Source organism: Phycodurus eques, chromosome 15 (genome assembly GCF_024500275.1).
Source record: "Phycodurus eques isolate BA_2022a chromosome 15, UOR_Pequ_1.1, whole genome shotgun sequence".
Lineage (NCBI taxonomy): Eukaryota > Metazoa > Chordata > Actinopteri > Syngnathiformes > Syngnathidae > Phycodurus > Phycodurus eques.
In genome coordinates, this window is record NC_084539.1 from 6,957,156 (window position 1) to 6,984,654 (window position 27,499).

Here is a 27,499-nt window from a genome sequence, read left to right on the forward strand (position 1 = left end):
ATATAGTTAATGATGAGTTAAAGTTGGTTTGATCCTGTGTTTTGTATCCACTGACGCAGTTAAAATGTTGACAGTTACAAACGTGTGTGTACAAATATATATATATACATATATACATACATATACATAATATATATATACATATATATATATATATATATATATATATATATACATACATATACACACATATATGTGTGTGTGTGTGTGTATACTTTTGCATAGGATAATTGACTTTTTACATAAACGTAACTCAGGCTTTAAATAATAAAATGACAAATTTGGGGCTCCATGGTGAAATAGTGGAATTTCTGCCTCACAGTTCTGAGGTTGTGTTTGAAAATTAGCTACGGCCTTCACATCAAAAATTAAAGTTAATTAATTAATTTTGTACAGACAAAAAAAAGAGAATCCTTTATTCAGCTTCATTGGAGAAATTCAACAGTTTCATCAGTACATGGTAAAACTGCACACTGGTAGATTACCAAATTATGACTGTTTTTGAGGAAACAAACTAGTAAAGCGACAGACTGACATGGCAGCAAATTGAAAACAGGGATCAAGGCGCTCAGTGTCTGGGATTATTTAAAATATTAAAACATAAATTTTGTAATGAATCAAATTTGATTGTTTTTAATGATTCCACGTAATGGTGTTATTTTTCTTAAACATAGATCTAAGCACATTTTGAAATAGAAAATAAAATGCATACAAATGTTGCTCAATCAGTTTTATTCAGTAAGGGGGGATCAAAGCAAACACATCAGTACACTTCCTTTTGTAAGATTTCTACTTTGACATCCAAAACTGATTGGTTGAGTCACTAAATCATTCCAAATAATAATAAATAAGATACATCCTCTCTCTTTTAGTCTTTCTTTGTATTAAATCTCAGCCTGTCAGCCACTAACCATCACCTTTGCACATACACGCCCAGCCACAAATATACAATATGATACACACTTACAATATATACACCCCACCTTGTATGATCACTGCTCTCCCTCTCCTCCTTGCTTTCAATCACAAAGTAACAGTGTAGAGATACCACCCTTTCAGGGGTGTCCAAACTTTTTACTTTGAGGTGCCATACAGAAAAATTGAAGGATACAAGGGCCACCTCGAAATTCTTCAACTTCAATTCACTTCATTTATTAAACAAGCTAAAAATCAATCCATCGCACAATGATATAGTTTTATAGATATTGCAGCACTGCGCAGATCGCCACATTCAGAACTAAAAGAGGCACAATCTGTAGTAAGATGACCATTTGTGGAGTAAACCATATTTGCTTCTCACAAGGCATTAACTTGATTCATCGACATGGGAGAAATGTTACAACTTACCGTATCTAGAAAATCGCTATATAAAAACAATTCATTATTGTTGTTGTTAGTAGTAGTAGTAGTCCTCGTCGTAGTTGTCAGGTGCGCCACAACCCATGGCGGATGTTGGTTTTCAGACCTCCATTTTTTTGACACCCACACTTTTCATCCTGCCACACACAGTTTTTTCTTTGTGTGTATGTATATACTAAGGGCCTCGTTTAAAAAAAAAAAAAAAAAAGGGAAAAAAATGGACGGTGAGTTGCAAAGCACCCCAGTCTGTAGTTTGGACACCCCTGATATAGTTCCTTGGATCACTCCCAAAGAACAAAGACATCAACTGGTGGCGTATTTGGAAGGACAGTAACAGAATGCAACAAATGAAAAGATGAGACACAACGAAGTGATGCAACTTCAAAGCAAGAAATGCTACTTCCTTTGACAGGGGGAAGGGTGTGGCTGCCCAGTACAACAGAAGCAATACAGTTAATGGTAGATTACACACACAATTTTGGCAAATTTGGCGCAAAGGTTTAGTAACTATAACACTTCCATCTATCCTACTTATTTCTTTCTAAATGGCACCCTCAGCTGTAAAGGCGTCATAGGATCCATCATCGCAAAGCTTTGTACAAACCGTTTTAGTGCAATTAACTTCTATTATCTCATCAAAGATATGAACTTACGCATCAGACTCCGCCTCGCACACGCACACTCCAGTTTTTGATAAGTAGTACATTCAAACGTGAAGTGTCACAAGTAAGGAGACGTGAGGCCCTGTTATTGCACTTGAGCGTACGTTGACTATATGGAGGAGCAGCGTTGCGGTCTCACACCACCAGGATCTTCACCTCGTCTTGCTCGTCGGGACGGTAGAAGAAGGGGATGCAGGGATTCTCGCCCATGAAGGGGGGCAGCCTCGGTGGCCCTTGCGGGTTCTGGATCTCCTGCAGCAGTTGCATGATCTGGCGCGCCGTGCCGTCCTCCTTGGGCTCAGCGGGGGGCGAGGTGTCAGGCGAGGGGGCTTCCTGGCTGGCGGTGGGCTCAGAAAGAGGGATGATCTCCATGGCTTCTACGACACAGAGCGCGCATAGAGTCATGTGTGCAAGCCCCTTGGAATGGGGAAGGGAACAACAATAACCAGATAATATGTACAACAACAAGGTAATATTCCACCTTCAGCAGTACAATGTTCCCTGCATGTTTGCAATTCACATGTACGCAGATTTTTTTTCGGGCAACCTATTCTCCACTATTTGCTGAAAAACAGCTTTTGTGCTTAAGCTATGAATGTATAGCTTTGGCGCCACCGTGTGGCATCTTGGTGCCAAGCAACAATGGTAAAGTGAGTGGAAGACCTTCATAGAGACAAGTAGTGCTTTGCTACCATCTTCTCGCATCTATAGGCAATTATAAACATTTCTGGTAAGGGTGGGGGCACCAATTACTCACAGATTTTTGTTATGGGGGAAACTCTACTATTACAGCATCTCTGTGTAAAACCCCGTTTACACCGTCTGTAAAAGCCGGCAATTCTTTTCTTTTTTTTTTAACCCATGTCACTGTTCCATATAAATGGCACCAACATGGAACTGGGCGGCCCGAGTCTATCTGGCAATTTTGTATCTTCTGGGGTACTAGCAGACCTGTAACCGAGGTGAGATACAGTAGCACGTGTGTTTTATGCTCCATGTAAAAGAGAGCATTTATGCCTTTTTCATGTGTCACCATTCTGCATAAACCGCACGAACATGGAATGGGGGGGGGGGGGGGGGGTCCCGCCCACGGCCCGCTGCACACTGAGCAACACTACTGACAATTGTGAACAAATTGTAGTCAGTGACTCAAACACACATACCTACCATCTCGTTGCAAGTTGTCTTCTATTTTACAATGTCTCTAATCGTGTAAAGCACATTGACTTATACTGTGTATGAAATACACTATATAAATACATTTGCCTTGCAACAACAAATTTGTGAACCCTTGCGTTCTTATAGGGAAGCAACATTTTGAGCCGCCACATATTTTATCTTATTGCACCACAAACAACAAGGTGCGATTGTCAGAGAAAATGTTAATTCGCTTTTTAGCCTCAGGCACATGATATATTATATTAAAACCATCGTTCCAACGGCCAGCTGAAACCTGAAAGTGTAATTTTGGATGTGAAAGATCATGTGATACAACATGGCATTTCTTATTGGGTGTTAAATCATGACGCCGTTCACCTGCGATTCAAATTTCGAATGGCAGCAAATTTAGTTGCCGACGGTCGGAAAATCATGACAACTTCAGATTATGAGACAGTTCAGCCGTCTCGCTGGTTGTGCGGTGGGCTTCAATGACGCGGCTAAAACCGACTGATATGTCGCGCAGTGTAAAAAAACTGGACCTATAATAAGCGCTGCATCATTCAGCGGCGCGCTGGTCGTTACTCGCCAGTGGCCACACAGCTGCTGTTGCATAGGCTCGTGACAGTATATGATTTTTTTTACCAAAATTATTCGCCTACGACACCAAAAATAGTTAATATCCACGGTAAATTAGCATATGATCACCAGCATTTGCTGCAATTACGACCATCCAGTGACCGAGTTCGTAACAATCTTCGCCCAGCCTGAAATTAAAATGTCTTTAAATAAACAATGAAAAAAATTATTATTAGAAACTGTAATAGTTAAATATCTTAGAAGTGATTGCAGGTACATTTATAGCTGGCATCTCATCTCAATCTCAATGTACTTATGTATAGTGACAATAAAAAGGCATTCAATTATAAGACCAGTACGATATAAAACACAAATATACGATATTCATAAGAAGGGGGTGCCGCTCCAGCTTTCCATCTGTTTGGGGGTCCTTGGTCAGGATTTTTTTTTTTTTAAAGACTCCTGATTCAAACCATTTAAAAAATATATATTAGTTATCGGTATTGGTACCGGCTTAAAGAAGCAGCAGGTTATCACTTGGAAATTGTCGCAGAAATGCACGAGTACAGTCAATGAATGGAGCCAACAGTCTCTGAATTATCCACACGCTCTCCTGTTGTTTCTCGCCCGTTTCCTCGCATTGCAATATTACAGGTACAGCTGCAAGGGCCAACCACTGACAATCGCGCCACGGTGTTTGTGGTTTCGAGAAAATAAAATAAAAAACCAAAAAGAATACAGTAAATGTGGCGCCTCAAAACTGATAACACCTGGGGTCGCAGTTTTTCCACTGCAGCAAGTTGATTACACTGGGTTACAAAAAACATTTTTGTTGTAACGCAGTTGTCTTAAGTTTTTTTTCAACTGATTTAGAACAATTCGGCATCGCTGAATCTGATAATGACATCCGTTTCTCTTGTTCAGGTCAGGTTTTTAGGCCAAGTTGTTAATAGTTTATTAATCAAATGTTAAAAACTTTGCTGACTCTAAATTGAACAGTAAACATTGATGAAAGTAAGTTCCTGTCAATTTAATGTTACGTTGTCATTTTTCAAAATTCAGGGCATGAAACTCTGTTTCTTTGAATGTCTAAAGCGAAAATAACTGTACACGTAAAAAAAAACCATCTAGCCATAGTTAAAAAAGACAAGCTAAAAAGCAAGCTATTTTTTATTTTTTTTTACATGATTGTTGATCGGGGGGGTATGTTGAAATTTGACACATTTGGTACTTGTCCCAAAAAAGGTTTCATACACCCCACATGAAAGCGCAGAAATTATGCAATTTTTTTTTAATGAAAACAATGTTGCAATTGAAATTATGCATCTGATTGTGCTATTATCGACGCTTTGCTGGGATTTGTATAAAAGGTTACTTTCTTGTTACCAACCGGACATTACCTTGCCCATGCTCACCTGCTTCGCTACCAGCATTGAGGTCGTCACCGTGTGCATGTTCTTTGGGGTGACGGTGGTCCTTGCCAACAGGAAGGAGGTCGGGGTTCGCAGAGACCACGCCGCCCACTGTACCGGCGTATCTGCTGTACCAGTCATTCCGCTCAGCCACCAGCCTCATGACCAGGTCCTGCAGCTCTGCCAGCTTTGCCTAGTGGACAGGACGTTATGTAGGATGTGTGGTCATTCTCAAGGAGACATTCTCCTCAGTACCTTCATCTCCTCTTTGTCCTGAGCTAGCATGCTGATGTAATGCTCCTTCTCCTGGTGCTTCTGCTTCATGATGGCCCTCTGGCTCTGGTACAGGGCAATGTACTCTCCTGAAAATTAAAGTTGAGCAAGTTTTAGCATCATCTTGCGTCACACGTTCACAGCAGAAACAATCCTCCCTCCTCACCGATGGTGTCTGTCTCGCCGGACAGCTGGATGCAGCGGTGCTCCAGCTCCTCCACGCGCTCCTTCAGATCGGCCTTCTCCTGCATGAGCGAAGTGAACCGCTGCTGGAGTTTCTCCATTGCCGTCTGTAACGCTTGATGAACTTCCACTGGTACTCCTCCTCTTTCTGGGCACAGTGGTTCATTCTCCACATTAGCACACTTAAAGACATAGTAGGAAATTTTTAAACAAAACGGCTCTCGACAGCCCTGGCAGAGTTTTTTGGGGGTGGTGGGTGGGGTCCTGTCTCTGCTGTTCATGCTGGCCCCATCTACTGCAGGATATGTGACTAGGCAAGAACAATTTTGCTGTACCATGACAAATACTGTGTGTGATTCCCGGAAGTCACTTTTATGTAATTTTCCCCCTAACAACAAACAATCATACTATACGAATGCCTCTTTTCTCACCTGAATGTTGGAGATTGTGTTCACAGTGACTATTTTGGCCCTGAGTGTGCTGATGATCATGATGGCGATCGTGATCATGATGCCCACGGTGGCTGTGCTGCTCGAGGCTGAGAGCCACAGCAGCCTGGTGCTTTGCGGCCATGTGGAGTCGGTGCTCCTCACTCAGCTGCCTCCTGGCCTCGTCTCGCTCCGCCTCCAACCCGGCTAACGCACCGCGGATGAACTCTTCCTGCGGAGGTGGTGGAATCGGTCACCAAATCAAATACAAGCAAACTGACACTACATTCAGTATAAATGGACCTTATGCATGGGCAAGGCATTAAGAATGTCAACTACACACCGATTAAAAACAAGGTAAACATAAATTGGTTCTGAGGGTGCAACAGATGAATTCTATGGTTTGTGATAAGGGTCTCAGAACTCGTTAATTTCGTGAACAGTGAACATTGTATAGATATTTAATCAACTAATTAATTGTTATGCATTTCCTATGTAAATTCAATGTGTTGCAGACACAAAGTCAAGGAGGTTTAGGAAAGCATTTGAAATCCTAAAGTAGTGTTTCAAGTAGTTGGCCTCTCACATTTCTTACACTATTAGAAAAACCGGAGAGATTAAGCTTGTACTTTTCGGAGCAGCACATTTTACTGCCAAATTTAAACAAATAAAACAGAGGAGGAGAAGAAGGAAAACATTGTTCTTACCATTTCTTTCTGGCTCTCAAAGTCTTGCGGGATGACAATGGCGGATGATTCTGCAACGCTCTCTTGAGGCAACTGGCTTTCCACTCCGTCTCCTGTGCAACATGATGACATATTGAAGATGTTACTATACCTTTACACAGATGTCTGATATTAATAAAACACCTGGAGGGCATTTTGAAATAATAGTGAGAAGTATGAGACAAACCTTCATCTCTGGATGCCAAGCGTAGAGCTGAACTGTTGAGCAGCTCCCTCACCTCAGCCTTCAAATGTTCATTATCTTTCACCAAATGATCCAAATGCTCCTGAATGGCGATAAAAGGGACAGTTGTTTTTTTCATGATTTCACCAGAGAAGACGTGCAAGGTACATGCTTACATACCTGCGCTCGCTTCAGTTCATTCTGGCTGACTTCCAGCTGAGCGCGGCCCTGGGACTCATCATGCTGCAGCCGGTCCATGAGCTGGCTCTGCGTGAAATACTGCTGGTTGAGCTGCTCCCTCTCGGAGGCCAGCGCCTGGTAGGCGCCGCTGTACTGCTGCAGGTGGGCCGCCACCTGGTCCCTCTGCTCGGCCAGACCTTGAGCCTCCTTGTATTTCTCTTCCAGCTGGTGGCAAGAGAAAGCAAAAATTAGCACAACCATATGTAATAAAAGTTTGGTATGGAGAAAAAAAAAAAACAATGTAGGGCAGTGATTCCCAACCACTGTTCCACAGCTCATTAGTGTGCAGTGACAGATCACGTTATCCAGTTTCACTTAATTCACTTTATAATTATTTTGTATTTACCACAAATAATGTATCTTTGTCTATCTATGCCAGCAAAGTATGGTGATAGGCAGAATAATTAAATGCTCCTCCACTAGATGGCAGAAGGTACAATTAACCGGTGTAACCAACTGTTACCATTCATGATAGACTAGCTTTGTCTTCAACAAAACTGGCCCATATCACAGTGCATTTGTGAGTAAATTAAGGAAAAACCTTTATTTCATTGTTTAGATAGTGTCTCACAAAAGTGAATTCACCCCTGACATTATAAAAATGTCTGCTGGTATAACAATATAAATTTACTGTTGGCTCAAAATAACACAGCCATTAATGTCTAAACCGATGGAAACAAAAGTGAGCGCACCCCTAAGTGAAAGTCTCCAAACGTACCGAAGCAGTTTTGATGGCTCCATTGCCTCATTTGCTAGCCTGCCGTGACCTATCACACAGAGCGGGTTGCGTGTGAGAATTGGCAAAAAAATTTTAACCTCAAGTAGGACTGCGTATTGGCAGATATTGTCTCTTAATCACACCTTGTTTCCTGAAAGTGGTAAGATCTGTCTCATAATTTAGCCTTTGCAACTTTTCAAAGCTTTCCAAACAAATTTTTTTTAAACTTGTTTTTTTGCTTGCTTGTGGGCTTACGTTTTTCCCATATCGTGTAACCGAGATAAGAGCGATGACAGAGACACTGGCGGATACAGATTATTTTCAAAATAAAGCTTCTTAGACTGACGATCAATAAAATATTTTTGGATCAGTCGCTCTGTGTGGCCCAATATTAAATGCCCAGCAACCCCGTACTGGTCTGCTGGCGCCAGTGATTGGAGAACTTCGGCCATCTTTATCAAAGGCAACAATTAATTTTTCCAGATCCTCAAAAGAGTTTTTTGCCATGATGCCACATGAGAGAGTGGAAGAGTGATAACACCAAATTTCATATACCTGCTCCCCATTTATACCTGCAACCTTGTAACATTAAGGAGTCACATGTCGAAGGGGAGGAAAAATGGCTAATTGTACCCAGTTTGGAAATGTTCACTTCGGGGTACACTCATTTTTGTTGCCACCGGTTTAGACATTAATGGCTGTGACTTAGGGAACAGTAATAGAAGCTGTACACTGACAACTTAGATTGGTGAAAAGTGTCATTTGTTCAGTGGTTCCCCATGAAAAAATATAATGAAATATTTAAAAAAAATGTGAGGTGTACTTAATCTTGTGAGATACTGTACAGTACCTTTTGTGACATTTTGTTTGGTTGTGTGCCGTGAAATTTTTCTGATGTAAAATTTGTAGCTTGGCTGACTAGGGAACTTGGGAAACACTGACGTAGAAGACCGAACCTGCTCCTTGACGTTGTGCAGCTGCTCTTGAAGTTCGCCCATCTTGCGCGCAAGTTCCTTCTTAACATGCTGCTCAGACTGCATGGCGGTGGTCAGCTCCATGTTCTCATTTGTCTGTACAGATTAAGAAATAAACATTTTACATTAAAAGGTAGAAATCTCTCACCTAAATGAATACTTTATTTCTCTTTTCAATATTAAAGCTAGAGTGTGTAAATTTGTTTTGTTTAAATAAAATAAATTTAAAAAACCCTACTAGTGGATAGGACACAATTCTGATTGAAGCCTATCAACTACTCTAACAACCTTCTGTATTTTTCAGTATTCGATTGTTCATATTTCCTGTCAACCGACATTCCCACGCTGATCCTCTAAGTGGCGCACCAAAAATAATGTAGTGGAAATGACGGCTTTTACCTAGTGATGGGCGGCCCCTGGTCTCACATTTGTAAAAAGCTCACTATTTATCTTTAACTATTTTGCATTTCTGTTGAGGAAAATAATCATACAATAATTACTGTGTAAACAAAAACAATCATTTCCGCAAATGATTGTTTTTTTTCTTTCCAGGGACCCCTTAGCTGCAAAACAAGATGCCTGACGTATAATACATGCACCAAATAATATATGCACAAACGCGGCAATAATAGGGAATGACTCCCTCCGTTTGCATTGTACTGCCTGGGGTATTTCTGTCTGATAGCTTCATCAAAAATGCAGGAAGGCTTCGATGTGAATTGAAAACAACAACTGTTGCGGACAAACTCCACACATTACCCAGAGGAACCCTTAGCTGCCCAACAAGGTGCCTGACATAAAATATTTCACATCGAAAAGATGGCTCTGTTGTTGTAATGCAGAATTCCAATCTATGGGGTGATAGAAGTTACACACATGAGCTTTAAAAGTAGGATTAAATATAAGTCCAGGGTGTACCATGCCTGTTTCCCAAAGGCAGCAGGGATAGCTTTGCATTTCAACTGCGGACTTTAATAACGACAAGCGCTTTAGAAAATGGATGAATGGATGACCCAAAAAAATATAAAAATAACAACAACAACAAAAAAACCTCACCAATTGAACAAAGCCATTCTGCAGCTCAGCAAGCTGGTCCTTTAGTGTTCGGTTCTGCGTGAGAGCACGGCTGATGGTCGCTTTGTCAGACTGAACTTCTTCCAGCATGCGGCGACGGTTGTCGGCCTCCTGGGCCTGGCTCTCAGCCTGCTCCTCCAGAGTCAACAGACGCGCTTCTTGCTCTGAGCACAGGCGACTCAGCTGCTCATTGTCACGCAGCTATAAGGAGAAACTTCAGTCTTAAGACGGTTCAAAACATGTCAGGGAGACAACTACGACATATTGGTACACACCTGTGACTGGTAATGCGCATCGAGAGAGTCCTTTTCCAGTTGCAAAGTGTTGAGTGCCTCCTGTTGAGCTAATTCCCTCTCTGAAGGGCCTGAGGACTGTGGTTCTGCAGCAGTCTGGTTTTCTCTCTCTTGGGAAAGTACTGCTGGAAGAGATGGAGCAGAAACAGATTTTGGCTTGTGCAGAAGAACATACACCACAAACGACCGCAGTAGGTGTCTCACTAGAATCCTACACCATGGTCCTTGATTTACAAGTCATGACATACATTTCAAGGTGAAAAAAGGTGTGCGGCGTAAGAATAAGGCCTTTTATTTGATTGTTTTAGAGTTACGGCCTATTTACTGTAATTGACTTTGCTACTGTGTTACCATAGTTTAGTGATTCACTACAGCACGTTCAGACTTGCATACACATTAGGGTTACATCGATGCCATACGAACAGAACTACGGAGTAAACTGAAGGCCAACTAATGTTAAAAATCATGAAACACAAAATTAAAAAAATTATACAAAAAACATTATTTGTTTACCTGCAGCATTTTTCAGCTCTGTGATTGTATCTTCAAGTTCTTGGACTCGTGCAATGTTTCTGTCCCTCTCCTCTGCAACCAGTGACACCTTCAAGAGGGGCACACATACATTTGTCGCACCAAGGCATTTGTACAGTGAACCCCACATATTTGCAGTTTGGCATTTACAAATTCGCATAATTGCTGATTTAATTTGCAACCTCCAATAGTCACTGGAAATCTTGTCTATTCACTACTTTTGTTATTATTAGTCTGTCGCCATCTTTGTGTTGTCGTTTGGTTTTTCATTTATAGTTTTTTCGTTTGCATTTGGGATGTCCTGTTTTGTTAGCGTTACTTTAATGCACCTCGTGCACCAAGTGAAAATGAAAGAATGTTTCTGCTTCTCTCTAAATGCAGTTACTAATAACAGCCAGTGTAGTCTTCTTTCCTGCTACAATTTGCCTTTATTCCCTAACATTTATTATGGAATGTAAATGCCTAAAGGTCAGTTTAATGACTTAATACTGTTTATGTAAAATGCTAGTGTGCATATTTATTTGCCCATTTATTTGTAATGTCACGTCAGTTTGTGCCAGTATGTTATTTAGGCTTAAATGTGAGTGAGTAAATTAACAACTCAACACAGTTGTTTGTGTAACATTGGTTCATGATCGTGTACATGCTAGATGAGACATTGGTGCTTTATGACCCTGCTTTAAGTGCTATGCCACCATGTTGTGGAATCTATGTGAAATTACAAACCCCTTTTAGGGGTAGCATCATTTACTCGTAGAGCTTTGCTATTCACGGCAGGGGTCAGTCCCTATCCCGAAGATACAGTGGGTACGGATAGTATTCAGACCCCCATGAAATTTTTCACTCTTTGTTATATTGCAGCCATTTGCTAAAGTCATTTAAGTAAAATATTCCCCCCATTAGTGTACACACAGCACCCCATATTGACAGCAAAAACAGAATTGTTGAAATTTTATTTCACTTATTTAAAAAAAAAAAAAAAACTGAAATCACACAGTCATAAGTATTCAGACCTCTTGCTGTGACACTCATATTTAACTCGGTCCTGTCCATTTCTTCTGATCATCCTTAAGATGGTTCTACACATTCATTGGAGTACAGCTGTTTTTGATTATACTGATTGGACTTGATTAGGAAAGCCACACAGCTGTCTATGTAAGACCTTAACATTCACAGTGCATCTCAGAGCAAGTGAGAATCATGAAGTCAAAGGAACTGCCTGAAGAGCTCAGAGACAGAATTGTGGCAAGGCACAGATCTGACCAAGGTTAAACAAAAACATCTGCTGCACTTAAGGTTCCTAAGAGCACAGTGGCCTCCATAATCCTTAAATGGAAGACGTTTGGGACGACCAGAACCCTTCCTAGAGCTGGCCGTCCGGCCAAACTGAGCAATCAGGGAAGAAGAGCCTTGGTGAGCGAGGTAAAAAAAAAAAATAAAATAAAAAAAAGAACCCAAAGATCACTGTGGCTGAGCTCCAGAGATGCAGTCAGGAGATGGGAGAAAGTTCTAGAAAGTCAACCATCACTGCAGCCCTCCACCAGTCGGGGCTTTATGGCAGAGAGGCCCGACGGAAGCCTCTCTTCAGTGCAAGACGCATGAAAGCCCGCATGGATTTTGCTTAAAAAAAAAAAAAGAAAACACCTGAAGGACTCCAGGATGGTGAGAAATAAGATTATCTGCTCTGATGAGACCAAGACAGAACTTTTTTTCACCATCCAACCTGACAGAACTGGAGAGGATCTGCAAGGAGGAATGGCAGAGGATCCCCAATCCAGGTGTGAAAAACTTGTTGCATCATTCCCCAAAAGGCTCCTGGCTTTATTAGCTCGAAAGGGTGCTTCTACTCAATACTGAGCAAAGGGTCTGAATACTTACGGCTGTGAGATATTTCAGTTTTTCTTTTTTTAACAAATCTGCAAAAATTGCAACAATTCCATTTTTTTCTGTCAATATGGGGTGCTGTGTGTACATTAATTAGGGAAAAAATGAACTTAACTGATTTTAACAAATGGCTGTAATATAACAACGAGTGGGGGTCTGAAAACTTTCCGTACCCACTCTATGTTCATGAGTCACGACCGAAGCCGGGTGTTCGAGAGCTTGATGAGAGAGCGATAAGTAGGTGATAACTTAGCTAACAACAACGTTCATCATCGGTGAACATGTTGAGTGAATGTGAACCTCAGAGATTAATCAAACTGAATGAGGAAGCACTTGAATGATTCAGTGAAAAATAACTGAATGAATCTTTTGAATGAACTGATTCCAGTGATTCAGCACACTCAGGAACTGCCATACCAAACACGATGAAACACCTGGGAACTTTGGTTCAATTTGATTTTTTAAAAATGCACAATGTCTCCTTTAAATCTCTGCGTGGTTTACTTGTGTTAGAAGCTGCTCTGTTTTGTCCTTCCAAATGCGGCCCCCCTCCTGGATCTGCTCTGCATAATAGTCCCTCTCTGTCTTCAGCTGGGCAACCGACTCCATCAGCTAGAGGATAGATGACAACAAGGCATTAAAAGTATAATTTGTTGCAAAGGAAAAGCAGCAATTTCTATAAAAGTTTTTTTATAGGTGTCAACACAACAAATAATCAGTGTTTGCAGCCAGCACCTGGTGATTGTGCACTTCTATCTGTTGCTTTTCTTCCAGCAGTAACTGGATCTGCTGGTTGGCACTACTTGGGTCCGACTGGGTGGAGCACTGGGCCAACAAAGAAAAACAACAATGGAGATGTGTAAAACACTAATACACAGAAACAAAGCTCCAATCCAGGACAATGGTCACATATACACTAAGTATTGGCTCATCTGCCTTGTCACATATGATGTTAAGTGATGTCCGATTCTAAATCATTATGGTTTAATATGATGTTGGTCTATCCTTTGCAGCTATATACCAGCTCCAACTCTTATGGGAAGGCTTTCAACAAGGTTTAAGATTGAGTTTATGGGACTTTTTGACCATTACTCCATATTTGTGAGGTCTCACACTGATGTTGGACAAGACGGCCTGGCTCATTGTCCACTTGAAATCAACCAAAAAGTTGAGGGCAGGACTCTGTACAGGCCAGTTAAGTTCATCCATACTAAATTCTCTCATCCATGTCTTTGTGCACTGGTGCACAGACATGCTGGAACAGGAAGGTGTAATTCCCAAACGGACTGTCCAAAATCTTTTGCTATGCTGAAGCATTCAGAGTTCCTTTCACTAGAGCTCAGGGGCTAATATTTTGGACATTTCCAAGTCTGTGGGAACAGTTTGGAGATGGCACCTTCCTGTTCCAACATGACTGTGCATCAGTGTAGAAATCAGGGTTCATAAAGACACGGATGTGAGAGTTTGATGTGGATGAACGTGACTGGCCTGCACAATTCTGACCTCAACCCTAAAGACCACTTTTGGATGAATTAGAGCAGAGACTGAGAGCCAGGGCTTCTCGTTCAACATAGTGTGTAACCTCACAAATGCACGTCTGGAAAAATGGTCAAATTTCCATAAACACACTCCTAAACCTTGTGGAAACCCATTCCAGAAGGGTTTAAGATTTTATAATTGCAGAGGGTGGACCGATGTCATATTAAACCATACGGATTAAGAACGGCATGTCACATAAATTCTTATCTATATGAGTCAAGGCAGGTGAGCAAATACTTTTGGCAATATAGTGCATATACGTAAATAGACCTGCTGCAACATGAGGTCGGTGATCTCGAGCCTCTTGTGGAGATCCTCCACCTCCAGCCGCAATGCTCCAGTCTCTTGCGCTCTCTGCCTCAGCTGCTCTGACAGCTCCGAGCTCTGCTGTTTGGACTCGTCGCTCAAATTGCTACAAACAAATGAAAGAAACAAAAACTGTGTGCGGCTTTTAATTTTATTGGTGGTCTTTTATAATGAATAGACAAAAAACTAGATATGCTGAGAAGACAAACACACAATGTGACTTACTTTTGTCTAAATACCTCTAGCCTCAGGGCATCTCTCTCTTTTTCTAACTCTTTGTTGTGCTGGAGACAAAAAGATAGAGAAGAAGAAAGTAATAAGTCACGAAGCTTTCTGGGAAGCAAAGGATTTATCATCTATTTTTTTATGCTGCTCCACATCCGCTTTGACCTCTCTCTCTGTTTCCCACCTTTTCAAACTGTTTCTGTTGTGTCGATACTGAGGAAAGTGTTCTCTCCAGCTCCGACACCCTCTGCTTTGTTGACTGCAGTCGACTATTCAGCTCCTCTGCCTCCCCTGGACACACAATAAGTTTCAAGGAAAAGGACTTGTGACTCGGGATCATTTTTATGATAGAACAATATTGAAACACACCCACCTGCTTTCTGCCGTGCGGCCTGTTGTGTGTACTGTAGTGCGGTCTGTAGCTCAGATTTCTCCGACACCAATATGGCAATAGTTTGAATATGAACCTTGGGAGATCAAAGAAATATAGTACAGCGTTTTGCCTGATTCTCCCTAATTCAATCACAGTTTTTGCAATGTAATTACACTTGAATCTAGCCAGGCCAACTCACAAAATTAATGCTTATCTGTGTAGTTATACACAGTTATACATAGTTAATATACAAACTCTGCAATTCCTCATGTAGGCCAGTTTATTCATTTAACTGCACAGAATACCAGGAATCGAATAATAATACTATTAATTAAAAATGAAATCCCAATCGCTAAATATTTTTAGGTTAATGATGAACTGTTTAGAGCTTTTGCTCCAGAATGCTTTCCCTTTAAAGGCCAGATGACAAATGTCAAATTCATATTTGCATTGTTTATACGTTATGTAATATATGCATGTAACTTCCAGCAACGTTTCAACTATAGTGTCGCTGAAAATAGTTTTTTTTTTTTTTTTTTTTTAACGCATATTGAGCCTTCCCCGAACATACCCGAAGCTCAAGACACCGGGGTATGGCTACTCTATCCACAGCAAGGACTACCGGAAGCGACGTTGCAATTGACAATGTCGACGACCAATGTGTTAGAATATGAGGAGGAGGAAGATTTCGACATACAGGAGCAAACAACTGAACTTGGCATCGTCAAACCGTACATGTTTGAGCCGATTAGGAGGTCGGAACCTCACAGTGATGACGACGAGCAGCCAAGTAGCAGCTGTACAACAGAAAAAGAGAGTGACCACTTGGTCGATGTGACGGTATGTCAAAAGTATGTCTTTTTATACAGTCATGGCAAGAATGCCAACATTTTTGAGCACGACTATAAATATTATAGATTCAGATATGTTTCAGTGACACGGCACAAGCTTTTACATAGTATGCAGTATTCCTATATAATGTGTGCCCCTCAACCAAGTAGCTTTCTCTTGCTGGCGGTTGAGGTCCCGATGGTCGTAGGAAAAAAAGTTGGGACCGCAGCTGGTTTCAGCCTCTGCCTAACTACACCTGTGTGTCCAATGCTTTCTGCTAAATGTTTCTCAAAACTCGATGGTTCGAAGTAATCAGCACAGAGTTTGAAATGCTTGCTAGGCACCCATAACTGCCCACGCTTCTTCCCCTGTCGATTCACTTTGCCTATCCACTGGTCACGCATTCCTTATTCATTTGGAAAGCCCAAAAAACTTTTGCCAAGTCCTGAACCATTTTTAAAAACCAAATGCCACACAATAAACCATCGTGACATCGCTAAACCATACGATAAAAAATATATAAGAACGGAACAACTGCATGGAACAACAGCACACAACGCCGAATGAACAGGCTGTTTGGTCCGTGTTACGTCACAACGGTGAATGCAAAAAGCAGAAGGCGCATTCTGAATCATATTTATTGATTTAACTGCTGTATAGCTGCTATATAATCACTTTGAAATGGCAGATGTGGTTTGTAAAAGGGTTCTAGAGTTATCAAGAAAATATTTTACATCTTTGTCCTCTGACCTTTAAACTGAAGCTCAAACCTCAGCTTTACAGAGATGCCTTGTCTACTCTGCAGGCAGTGTGTGCAGTAGTAATGAAGTCTATAATGAAACATGCTAATATTGTTAATATCAGTCATTGTAAAGGTAATTACAGCCACCCAACAGCAATAAACATTACCGGAGGCATTTATTTGAGTTAGTGTTTAAGTGGACAACATGACATTACTATTTAAAGAAATAAGCTATATACAGGTATGTGCCAAAAAATATGAATAATGAGGGAAAGTCCATTTATTGCAATAATTAGGTTCAAAAAGTGAAACTTATCTTGGTTCACCACACACAAAGTTAAATATTTCAAGCCTTTATTTGTTTCAATTTTGATGATTATGGCAGAAAGACAAAAATAAACAAATCCAGTATTTCACAAAATTTGAATAAAATGACAAACACTGTGGCACGGTGGACGACTGGTTAGAGCGTCAGCCTCACAGGTCTGAGGACCCGGGTTCAATGCCCGGCCCCGCCTGTGTGGAGTTTGCATGTTCTCCCCGTGCCTGCGTGGGTTTTCTCCGGGCACAACGGTTTCCTCCCACATCCCAAAAACATGCATTTATTGGAGACTCTAAATTGCCCGTAGGCATGACTGTGAGTGCGAATGGTTTCATTGTTTCTATGTGCCCTGCGATTGGCTGGCAACCAGTTCAGGTGTACCCCGCCTCCTGCCCGATGACAGCTGGGATAGGCTCCAGCACGCCCGCGACCCTAGTGAGGAGAAGCGGCTCAGAAAATGGATGGATGTATGGACAAACACTGTCGGCTCCGTGTCCCAATCTTGTCAGGTAATTAACGCATAACACCTACAGAGGTTTTCCTCAGCCTTAAATGGTCTGAGTCTGGTTTAGTACGCTTCAGAATCATGGGGAAGTCAGCTGACTACAGTTGTGAAGAAAACCATCATTGACACCCTCCATAAAGAGAAAAGGTCTCAACAAGAAATTGCAAAAGAAGCTGGATGCTCACAGAGCACTGTAGCAAAGTACATTGTGTAACAGAGTGTTAAGAGGAAGGGGAAAATGTGGCAGGAAAAGGTGCACAAGTGACAGGGATGACCGCAGCCTTGAGAGGACTGTCAAGCAATGGCGATTCAGAAATCTGGGGGAGCTTCATAAGGTATGGACTGAAGATGGTGTCTGTGCATCAAGAACCACCACATACAGATGTCTGTATGACATGGGATACAACTGTAGAATTCCATGTGTCAAGCCACTCCTGAACCAAAAACTACATCAGAAGCATATGTGCTGGGCTAAGGAGAAAAAGTAATGGTCTGTTGCCCAGTGGTCCAAATCCTCTTTTCAGATGAAAGTCAATTTTGCATTTCATTTGGAAATCAAGGTCCCAGAGTCTGGAGGAAAACTGGAGAAGCACAAAAGTCAAGCTGATTGAAGTCCAGGGTGAATTTTCCACAGTCAGTAATGGTTTGGGGAGCCATGTTATTTGCTGGTGTGGCTCCATTGTCTTTTATCAGGTCCACAGTCAATCCAGCTGTCTACCAGGAAATTTTAGAGCACGTCATACTTCCCGCTGCCAACGATTTTATTTTCCAGCAGGATTTGGCACCTAGCCACAAAGCCAAAACTACCGATACCTGGTTTAATAGCAATGGAATAACAGTATTTGATTTGGCCAGCAAACTCGCCTGACTTGAACCCCATTGAAAATGTATGTTGTCAAGAGAGAGATGAGGGAACAGAAACCCCGAAATGCAGACGATCTGAAGGATCAAAGCAACTTGGGCTACAACAACACCTGAATTGTGCCAAAGGCTGATCACCTCCATGCCATGACGCTTTGCTGCTGTAGTTAAGGCAAAAGGAAGCCGAACACTGAGGGCATATTACTTTGATACACTTCAGAAGGCCAACATTTCTGTGTTTGAGGTCCTTTTTGGTTGGTCACATGAAATATTCTAATTTTGTGAAATACTGGATTTGTTTATTTTTTGCCATAACCAAAATTGAAACAAATGCTTGAAATATTTGTGTTTGGTGAACTAATATAACATACAAAGTTTCACTTTTTGAAAACAAGTTTCACTTTGAAACAAAAAGCTTTTGGCACATACCTGTAGTATTTCATGGTACTTCACTAAGTTTTAATTCACATATCAAGAGTAGCAAATATTACCTGGAGCTGCTCCCGCATGGCTCCCTGCTCTATGGAAAACTTTTGCTCAAATTCCTTTCGCTCCTAAATGAACAGAAATTCAAATGAATGTCATGAATGTCCAGAAGGGAGAGAAGCATAAGGAGGGAAGATGAACAGGGGAAAAAAGACCTTCTGCAGCTGATCTGCAAGCTCCTGAGATTGTTGTGCCTGAGAAAGCAAAAGAACACAAGCTATCATCGCTGCAGCGTGACACAATTCCACCCTTGCACAGTAGCCTAAAAAGATTAACTTCATTGTCAGAACATCAAGTATTTGGTAATTTTTGTTGAGCTAAACATACAACCTTACAGCTAGTGTTTGGGATGTGAGTTCTTCTCTTATCAGGCTATTCAAATAGCTCTGTACAATTTTGTTATAATTTGCAGAAATGCATTCAGTAGATAATAGAATCTGGGTGGGGGGGGGTTGAATGACTTACATGCATGAGTAATCATTTTAGTGAGAATACTTAATGTGGCGTGCCATAAAGGTGACATGCAACACGGTTCGTGCACTATAGCATTCACAGACTCACACACACAGCTTCTTACCAGCTGGTCAAGCTTGGTATTGAGCTGAGAGTTTGTTAAGGTGCTGGACTCCAGGGCAGCAGACAGCTCCTGGTTCCGACTCTACCGTGTACACATGCATCCAGGAAAGGGGGGAAAAAATTGGAAGAGAAAAATAACGTGTTTGTGGAACAAGACAAATAAAAAGGTTTCGATGGGGAAGGAGAAACATTTCTAAATGATTATCACGAGGGCAAACAACAGCATATTCAGGTGAGGTTTATAAAAATAAAAAATAAAAAAAGCGCGACACATGGAGTGTGTGGAAATTAATGAGCATTTCGTCATACGTCCAATTCTCTCTCGCCGACAGATGGGGAAAAGTCGCCATTCACATGTGCAGCAGAGGACTGAAATCACAAAATGAATTAACCAATTATTATTTTTTTTTTATTCTCATGTATTAAGTACAATTTGTATTCATCAGAGGTTGTAGCAACATACTCCAGAGACCAGGCCGTTCAGTTGCTGAGAGAGCTGTCGCAGGCTCTCTGTGGAAGACAGTGGTCTGCAGGATAACACACATACAATTATGCACATAATTACAAAAATATGCACTTTTCTTCTTCATGTCCTGCTCAAAATGGCCAAAGAAAAACCCTATTCGCTGCCATAACTGTTATTTACTGTTTCTGTCTTTAGTGTTTTAGTACTTCAGCTTGAGAACACCCCATCACCACGATGTTGTGTGACATTTTTCTTCATGTACCACTGTAAGGTTGAGTGAAATAAGCCAACCTACCTATTCTCCTCTGCTAAACTCTCATTGCCATTGGTGTCAGGGTAGTCCTGCAGCGAGACAAAAGACCAGAAAATGTGAATGTAAGATCAAATAGAAACATCAACAATGAACAAATTCCAAAAATAGAACACTCAATTGACTGTATGCAAATGCTCGACTGGTGGGCTTCCGTATAAAATCTAAACCAGACAAACTATTTCTGGTTGTCATCGTCTCTTCAAATTTCTAGCTACGTATCTGCTAATCAACAGTACGCTCCCGAAGGAAAATGAAAACGTTCAAGTTTCAGTGAACAAGAGGACCTACTGTCGAGCATTACTGTGTGTCTTTGTGTCAGGCTTCTGGCAAGTATAACAGCACTCTTAAGTTTTTGTTTCTATTTCCCGCAAATGAGAAGTTTTGACAATTAATCCAACGAACCAAACCGATCGAAACCGAACTTTTGGCGCAAACAAACGTACGAACAGCAACTAATATATAACCTTACCGTAAGTAAATCAATACAAGCTATCGAATCGCATGGCAGAGACAAGCTAGGAATTGAGTTGGAGTGAGACACACCTGCAGCATGTCAGTGTGGTGGCCGACACTCTGGAGGTTAGTAGCGGTGTTAGTGCTAGTAGTGTTAGTCAGGGATGAGTGTGGGTCAAGCTCGCCCGTTGGCGAGGGACCCGAGGACCCGATGGTCTCCATGTCGGCTACGGTCTGAGGTGACATGAACACAAGAGAATACACACAAGTGTTTAGGACAAAAAAAGCAACACAGAGGAATTTACATGCGTTTATGTGCACTGACAACACACTATTCGTATAATGAATGACAATGACACACGAAGCACTTTGCCAGCCTACTTTTCAGACAAGCTTGCATTGTGGAGCCTGGTCAAAATACAGTCATGCCACATGCTCTACCCATCCAAACTGTTCTATTTACAGCAAGCACACTTTATGAAATGCTGAGCAACAGTAGTAGCAAGGGGGAAATGCATGTAAATGCACCATTTTCTCAAGACCTACAGCTGGGCATGTGCTCTATTCATCTTGTGACAAACTTAAGGGCACTTCGTTAAATAAGGCACTCAGGTTATCAATCATAAATAAGACATGAAGAGGAGGAGGACACAGATGTTAGGAAAGCATGAAAAATGCACACACAAGGAGAGATAGAGCTCACCTGACTTTTGTCATATGCAGGAAGGATTAGGCCATTGCTTTGACTAAGTGCTTTGAGAATATTGTCAAACTATAGATACGAGGGAGACATGGAAGGGAAGAGAAGGAAATCTTTAGAAGAGAGTGAAAAACAAGAGCAAAGATTAGAAGGCAGACATTTTAAGGATTCCCCACAGGAAGTTGTCTGCAAAAAATTGGTAAAAATAGGATGCCTAGCTATCAAAGGTTGCTACATAAAATGTTACAGGCAGCAACTAAAAAGTTATCTCATATAATCGACTTCAATAAGGTACGCTGAGAGTAATGGTGGGGGGAAAAAACAGATGTGAACTTGATTTGAGAATCATCAGGGAAAAAAATGGATGGCCTTTGGCCATTTTTGTCAAATCTGTTATTGCTGTTTGCTGTCAGTGTCATACTGCTCATCTGCCTCAAATTTTAGAAACCCTGAGAGTCATCAAAAACAAAACAGGCCAGGCAAGCTTTCTCTGAATCTTAGGGGGAACACACTCTGTTTCAGAAGGCCGGTCAACCTCCGAATTTGAAACAATTTAAAATTATCTGATAAGAAATACTTTGGTCCATGGTCCACCTGTTGTCATTATCTATACAGGCAATAGTTTATGTAATCTTTTAACATTTTTAAATAATATTCAGGAATGTCAAATCTTAACTCAGATGACAAAGTTGTAATGCAAAGGTCACGTAATTTCACTTTTTTAAACATTCTTAAAGGACTTAGTAAATGTTGAGAACATTGGCACTTATTACATCGGTCTGGACTTTAAAATTATGTCTGCAGAAAAACGTTTTCTGAAGAAATATTTGATTTTCAGCAAGATTTTGGCCCACCCACATTTTGGATATGTCAGCCTGCCGCGTAAGAGCAGGAGCAGACTACATTGTTTCATTGAACTTCTATGTATTCTGCAGTGTAATTGTTGCCTATATTGAGTCCTGTTTTTTTTTTTTTAATACAATAATGAGTGGAAATTGTGACTGTGAAACCTGTTGGAAGGCTTGTTGTTTTAAAAAAAAATTAAAAAAAATGAAATGCCTCCTTGAGACAAGAAGATATAGCCACGGCCACTTAAGACATGTGTTACATGGCTTTATGTCCAAAAACGCTGGCCAATCTTTACCAAAATTACATTCCAGTACATTCCTATTTATGTCCACGTTACACCTCTGAAACTATCAGAATCATCGGCCCGATATTTAAGACTTTATGGACCAAAACGTTTTCCTCTCCCTAGCTTAAGCTATACCTAGCTTGGTATATATTATTCTTCTCTTAACAATACTCAATGCTGCGCCAACTTTGGCTATCATCATCGGAAAAGAAAGAAAAATCCAAATAAAAAGCAAAACACACAACCAAACTTAATCCTGTGTGTGTAGATGGTTATAACTCGTGTATGACTTTAGAGCCATATGTTTTCACACAAAAACATTCAACTTCAGGGGTTCGACCTTTCTGCATTTCACCATGTGACCTCACCATAGGACATGAACAAATGTAAAGTAGTTCATCTTTAAGAACAGAAGAGACGCTGCTTGACCAGGCTTACATTGTCTGGAGAGTTTCTGTCAATCGAGGATGAATCGTACTGGTTGGGTCCCTTCACTTTCCGCTTCTTCTTGGCTCCTGCGCCACCTAAAACTCCTCCTCCTCTTTCTCCACCAACACTGGTCGGAGAGCTCTTCTGCTGGAACTCCTTCAGCTGAGCCACACACAGAAAAAAACAGAAGATAGGTGAGTGGCAATTATTTAAAATGAACATTTTACCCTTGCATATTGATGTTGTCTGCTATTGAACTGAACTGAACCAGTAGGAACAAAAAACTGTGGGAGCCGATTGGGAAAACAACAACAACTACATGGAGCCTGGGGGAAAAAAAAAAACAGCTTGTCACCAAAAATTATTTTGACAAAAACAATGAACAGAATGATTTCTTTAGAAAGTTGACTCACTGATCTCTTCAACACCTATGTCTGAGGAAGGCATGAACTCTCTTTTTGATGCACCATGACATAATGTGAAAAGTGGCCCTATACTGGGGTTCAGTCTGTTTTTTAAAGATTCGGTAGTAAGAGAACTATCAGGCCGGATGATTTGCCTGTATGTTTATTCAAAACCGGTTTCTCTGAACTGACTGACGCTTGGTGCCCCATTTTAAATAGCTTTTAGAGTCATACTGTTCCTATACTGTGGTAAAGGTCTACTAACATTCCAGTCCCCAAAGGTGTCAAGCTCCAGCGAGAATGAGGGTTTCATACCGGTGACATTAAGATGTGTTATGAAGTATTTTGAGAGTGATTATTGACATGATCATGACTGTTAACATCCGCTTCTGTTGTTCTGCAATTTGCTTATGAAAGGACCACAGCACAGAGGAAACCATCAGTGTGTATCAGTTAATGTGCAAACTTGTACAACACCCCAAAACGTATGCTTGAATTTTGTTTGCAGATTTTGATTCTGCTTCTGACACTGTTTGTCCTCGTCTGATTGTTCAGAAGCTTTCAAGCAGTCAGGTAAACCCTGTCATTATAAAATGTTTCTATTCTCTTTTGACTGACATTTCACAGCAGGTAAATGTCAATGAAACACTCTCCACTATTAAACATTGTAAGGGGGCTCCTCACAGAGCTTTGAGCTCTCCTATCTTATTCACGCTGCATACTAATGAGTTGAGCAAAAGTCGGGCAAAGAATTATATCAAATTCTCTGATTTTACACTTTTATTTTAAGTTTTTATACTACGGTGACAGCCCCTGTCTATTTCAATGAAATATCATCTTTGGTTTTGGGTGTGAAATGACGCACTGTCTTCATACCACCAAAACCAAGGAATGGATCTTTGAACCGCGCCCGACCAGTGCGACAGCATGACCCAATAGTGATCGGCGATAGTCAAATTGAGCAGATCGACGCCTATAAATACAAGGCGTCTCACAAGTCACTATAAATTTTCTGTTTTATATTTCATATCAGGTATCGTTGGGACAGACGAGAAGCCATCAGTTCTGAAGTTTGCCAATTGACTTTGGAGCTGCTTTGGAAAATCGCTGCTTGGCAAGAAGTTTTCTCTCCCCGACTGCAGTTCAGTGCCAGTTTGACAATCTTTATGGCCACCACTGAAACTCAGCATCAACAAGGGCTCGATTCAGCAGATGCTTGCTTTAGAGAGTAATAAAGCTTTACCGGTACCAATGCCAGGTTTTTCAAAGGCTTCAAGTGGAAGATTATGATGCTCACCAACCTGAAATTTGTACGGGTTAAGCTTTATCACTCTCAGATACATCTGATGAATCCAGCGTTTGAGGATGCCGAGTCCCACTGCAGCCCTCCAGATAGACTTTTCCTGGCTTTGCGTGATTGCCTGCTGTAGAAGTACAGCGTTTTCTTCAGTGGTAGTGGTAGCTGGCATTCCGCTGCGTGGTTTGTCAACAGATCCAGTTTTGAGAAACTTGCCATGGATCGTGTAAATTGTACCATGTGTTGTATCAGTGACTGCAATAAAGCTTCTCAAACTGCCACTGAACTGCAGTTGGGGACACAAAAACTTCGTGCTTCCAAAAACTGAAAAGTGTAAGCTGTCAAATGCTGGGCATTCTGATCACTAAATCTTTGAGATGGAATTCTCATGTTGATCTATTATGTGCAAAATTGGCTCAAAGACTGCACTTCCTTGGCACACTATGCAGTTTGGTGAAAGTAAAAAGGTTATGACGATTTTTTATAACACTGTCATGAAGTGTCTCATCAGATATGGGATGACAGCATGGTTCGGCTCACTCACAGTCCAATGTAAATCAATGATTGTAAAAATAGTGAACTCCGCCATGAAGGTGATTGGTAGGAAACACTATCCCTCTCTACCGTATAATAAAATTTGATCAAACCGTAGGCAACCTGGCTCACAGAATATTAAGAGGATCATTTTAATGTTTTTAACTCAGAGTACGAGCTATTGCCAGAGCAACCAGATACAAAAGAGTGTGCTATATGCTCTCCTTCCTCACAACATCTATTGCGATGTTAAACAACTTGAGACCCTAATTAAATCGTTTTTAACTATTTCATGGAGGGAATTTGATTACTCTAGTCTGCTATTTTACCATTTTCTTGGTATTGGTGGTTTTATTTACTGGTCTGTAGAACTGTTTTTATAGCGCATAGTTGATATTTACTGGATTGATTTGGTGTTCTTATTACGACCACTGTTTTAGTCTTAATCATATTTTAACATTATTTACCTGCGGTTCTTACTTGATTGTGCCTGTGATTTCTTGCTTTCTGTCTGCCTGGTGTGTTATAAGGTTTGCAGTCGTCCCCAGTTGTGATAGAATGAATGTTAGTGCAGCAATGTTGTAGCGTCCATAACAAATATCCCTTTGACATAATAAAGTTCATTCTATCCTATTCTATATAGTGAAGGATCTGATCAGATTGTAAGCTCTAGGATAGAGCTATGCAAACAAGAATGCACCCAACCCTGTCTCAAACATCATTAGATCATGTTTCAAAGGAAGCCAGCCATAAGTAACTCCCAGCCAGAGCTTGTCTGTCAGTCAGTCAGTCTTTGGCTATGTGGCGATTAGCTTGTAGCCAAAAATGATAAAAGTTGCCAATGTTAACTCTACAAGTCTCTAAGTTTGTCATAATGGGTCCACGTAGCAGCAGAAGGCCACGGGGAATTCTGGGAAACCGCTTTCAAAAAGGGACATTTTTTAATATTGCATCTAAGGGGACGTAATGTACCTTTAAGGCAGATAAGAAATATCACAGTAGCCGTGCTGAGCAAAAGTGGGACAAGTTATTTCCTAAAAGGTAACGTCGCACATTTTAAAAGGCCATATTGTGACGAGAAAACACGCCGAAGCCAAGCACACACCGCGGGACAGGGTAGTGGGCTGTCAGCTGTCAAAACACTCCCCGTCATTCTATGCTGCTGGCTCGAACTTACGACCAACTAAGTAACAATAAGCGGCCCCCAAACACAAAACAGTGACACGCTTGCATTCGTACACCGTTCCCGATTCATTAGTTAGTCTTTTGGCTAGCATCTACTTAGCAAAGTTAGCACGTCCCGCTTCCACGGAATACATATTTTAGTTTGTCAGCTAAAAAGCAACTCCAACGCCTTAAACAATAAAATCGCTGACTTTTCAAATAGTGTCGGGTGGTAAAAATGTCACTTAGAAGTAAAAGCGGTTTCCACAATTCGAAAAAGTTGATATTAAAAGTAGAGGCCTCAATAAAACCACGGGCTCTCCTGCGCGAGACGACCGAAAGAGGCCGGACAAGCATCGGCGAGAGAGGTCGGACGACGTGTAATGGCACGACCATTGCCGCGTTAACACAATTGTGACAAAATAGCACGCAAACAAGAGCCGCTTTCGTGATATCCCACCGAGTGAAATTTTGTTTCATTTTACCTTTTTCTTGGCTGCGGCAAGTTTTATTTGCCTGCTCTGGTCCGCCATCCTGGTGCTGCTGTTGCTGCTGTGGTAGTCAACGGCCCGGACGAACCACGTCATCAGTTTGTTGGAGGTCTGATGGGGTCCAGGTCTCTAGGGGGCGCACTTACTAACTTCCTTTATTCATTCATTCATTTTCCCTACCGCTTATCCTCACTAGGGTCGCGGGAACTATATATAAACTGCCTTATACCTCGCTTTTCCCCTTTTTCTTCACCTCATCACCTCTTTCTTATATGAATCAATCAATCAATCTATCTATCTATCTATCTATATAATGTCTGTCTGCCTGTCTGTCTATCTATCTATCTATTAGGGCTCCAAGTTTACAGCTTATAATTATTGTAATAATCGATTATCTATTTTTTTTGCCCCAATCAATCGATGAATCTGAGTTTTTTCAAATTAATTTCCATCTCTTTATTTAAAAAAAAAAAACAGAACATTATTTCAAATTGATAGTGGCAATGCGCAGCAGAACTAAGCAGCTTAATATTGCTCATACATATACATTATATATTTCAGTTTATTTTGTTATCATTTTTTCCACACAAAATGCAATCCTCAAAAACACAAAAATTATTTAGAACAGTACCTTCTTCCAAGGCATGCTGCTGTGGCATACAATAACCAC

The 27,499-nt window shown here is 41.0% G+C and overlaps 1 protein-coding gene across 6 annotated transcripts; it reads right to left on the minus strand.

Moving 5' to 3' along the window:
• Positions 1–715: 715 nt before the first annotated feature.
• golga2 (golgin A2) lies at positions 716–26,925 on the minus strand. 6 transcript variants are annotated; one of them, XM_061698742.1, is made up of 28 exons: positions 26,824–26,925; positions 22,949–23,101; positions 21,379–21,447; positions 20,766–20,909; positions 20,205–20,251; positions 19,907–19,970; positions 19,753–19,812; positions 19,445–19,525; positions 19,023–19,061; positions 18,873–18,935; positions 15,121–15,214; positions 14,932–15,038; positions 14,748–14,806; positions 14,487–14,628; positions 13,413–13,502; positions 13,182–13,289; positions 10,776–10,863; positions 10,245–10,387; positions 9,952–10,170; positions 8,878–8,991; positions 7,144–7,368; positions 6,967–7,066; positions 6,762–6,853; positions 6,058–6,286; positions 5,610–5,774; positions 5,426–5,532; positions 5,174–5,363; positions 716–2,398 (listed from the first exon to the last, which is right to left on the minus strand). In XM_061698742.1, exons 1-28 carry the CDS (start codon positions 26,923–26,925, stop codon positions 2,157–2,159), a joined length of 3,336 nt encoding a protein of 1,111 aa, XP_061554726.1. In that variant the 3' UTR covers positions 716–2,156. The 6 variants fall into 6 exon arrangements, with proteins under 6 accessions (XP_061554726.1, XP_061554727.1, XP_061554728.1 ...); XM_061698743.1 differs by having other exon boundaries at positions 10,245–10,384; positions 26,824–26,915; XM_061698744.1 differs by lacking the exon at positions 21,379–21,447 and having other exon boundaries at positions 26,824–26,915.
• Between the last annotated feature and the right edge of the window lie 574 nt (positions 26,926–27,499).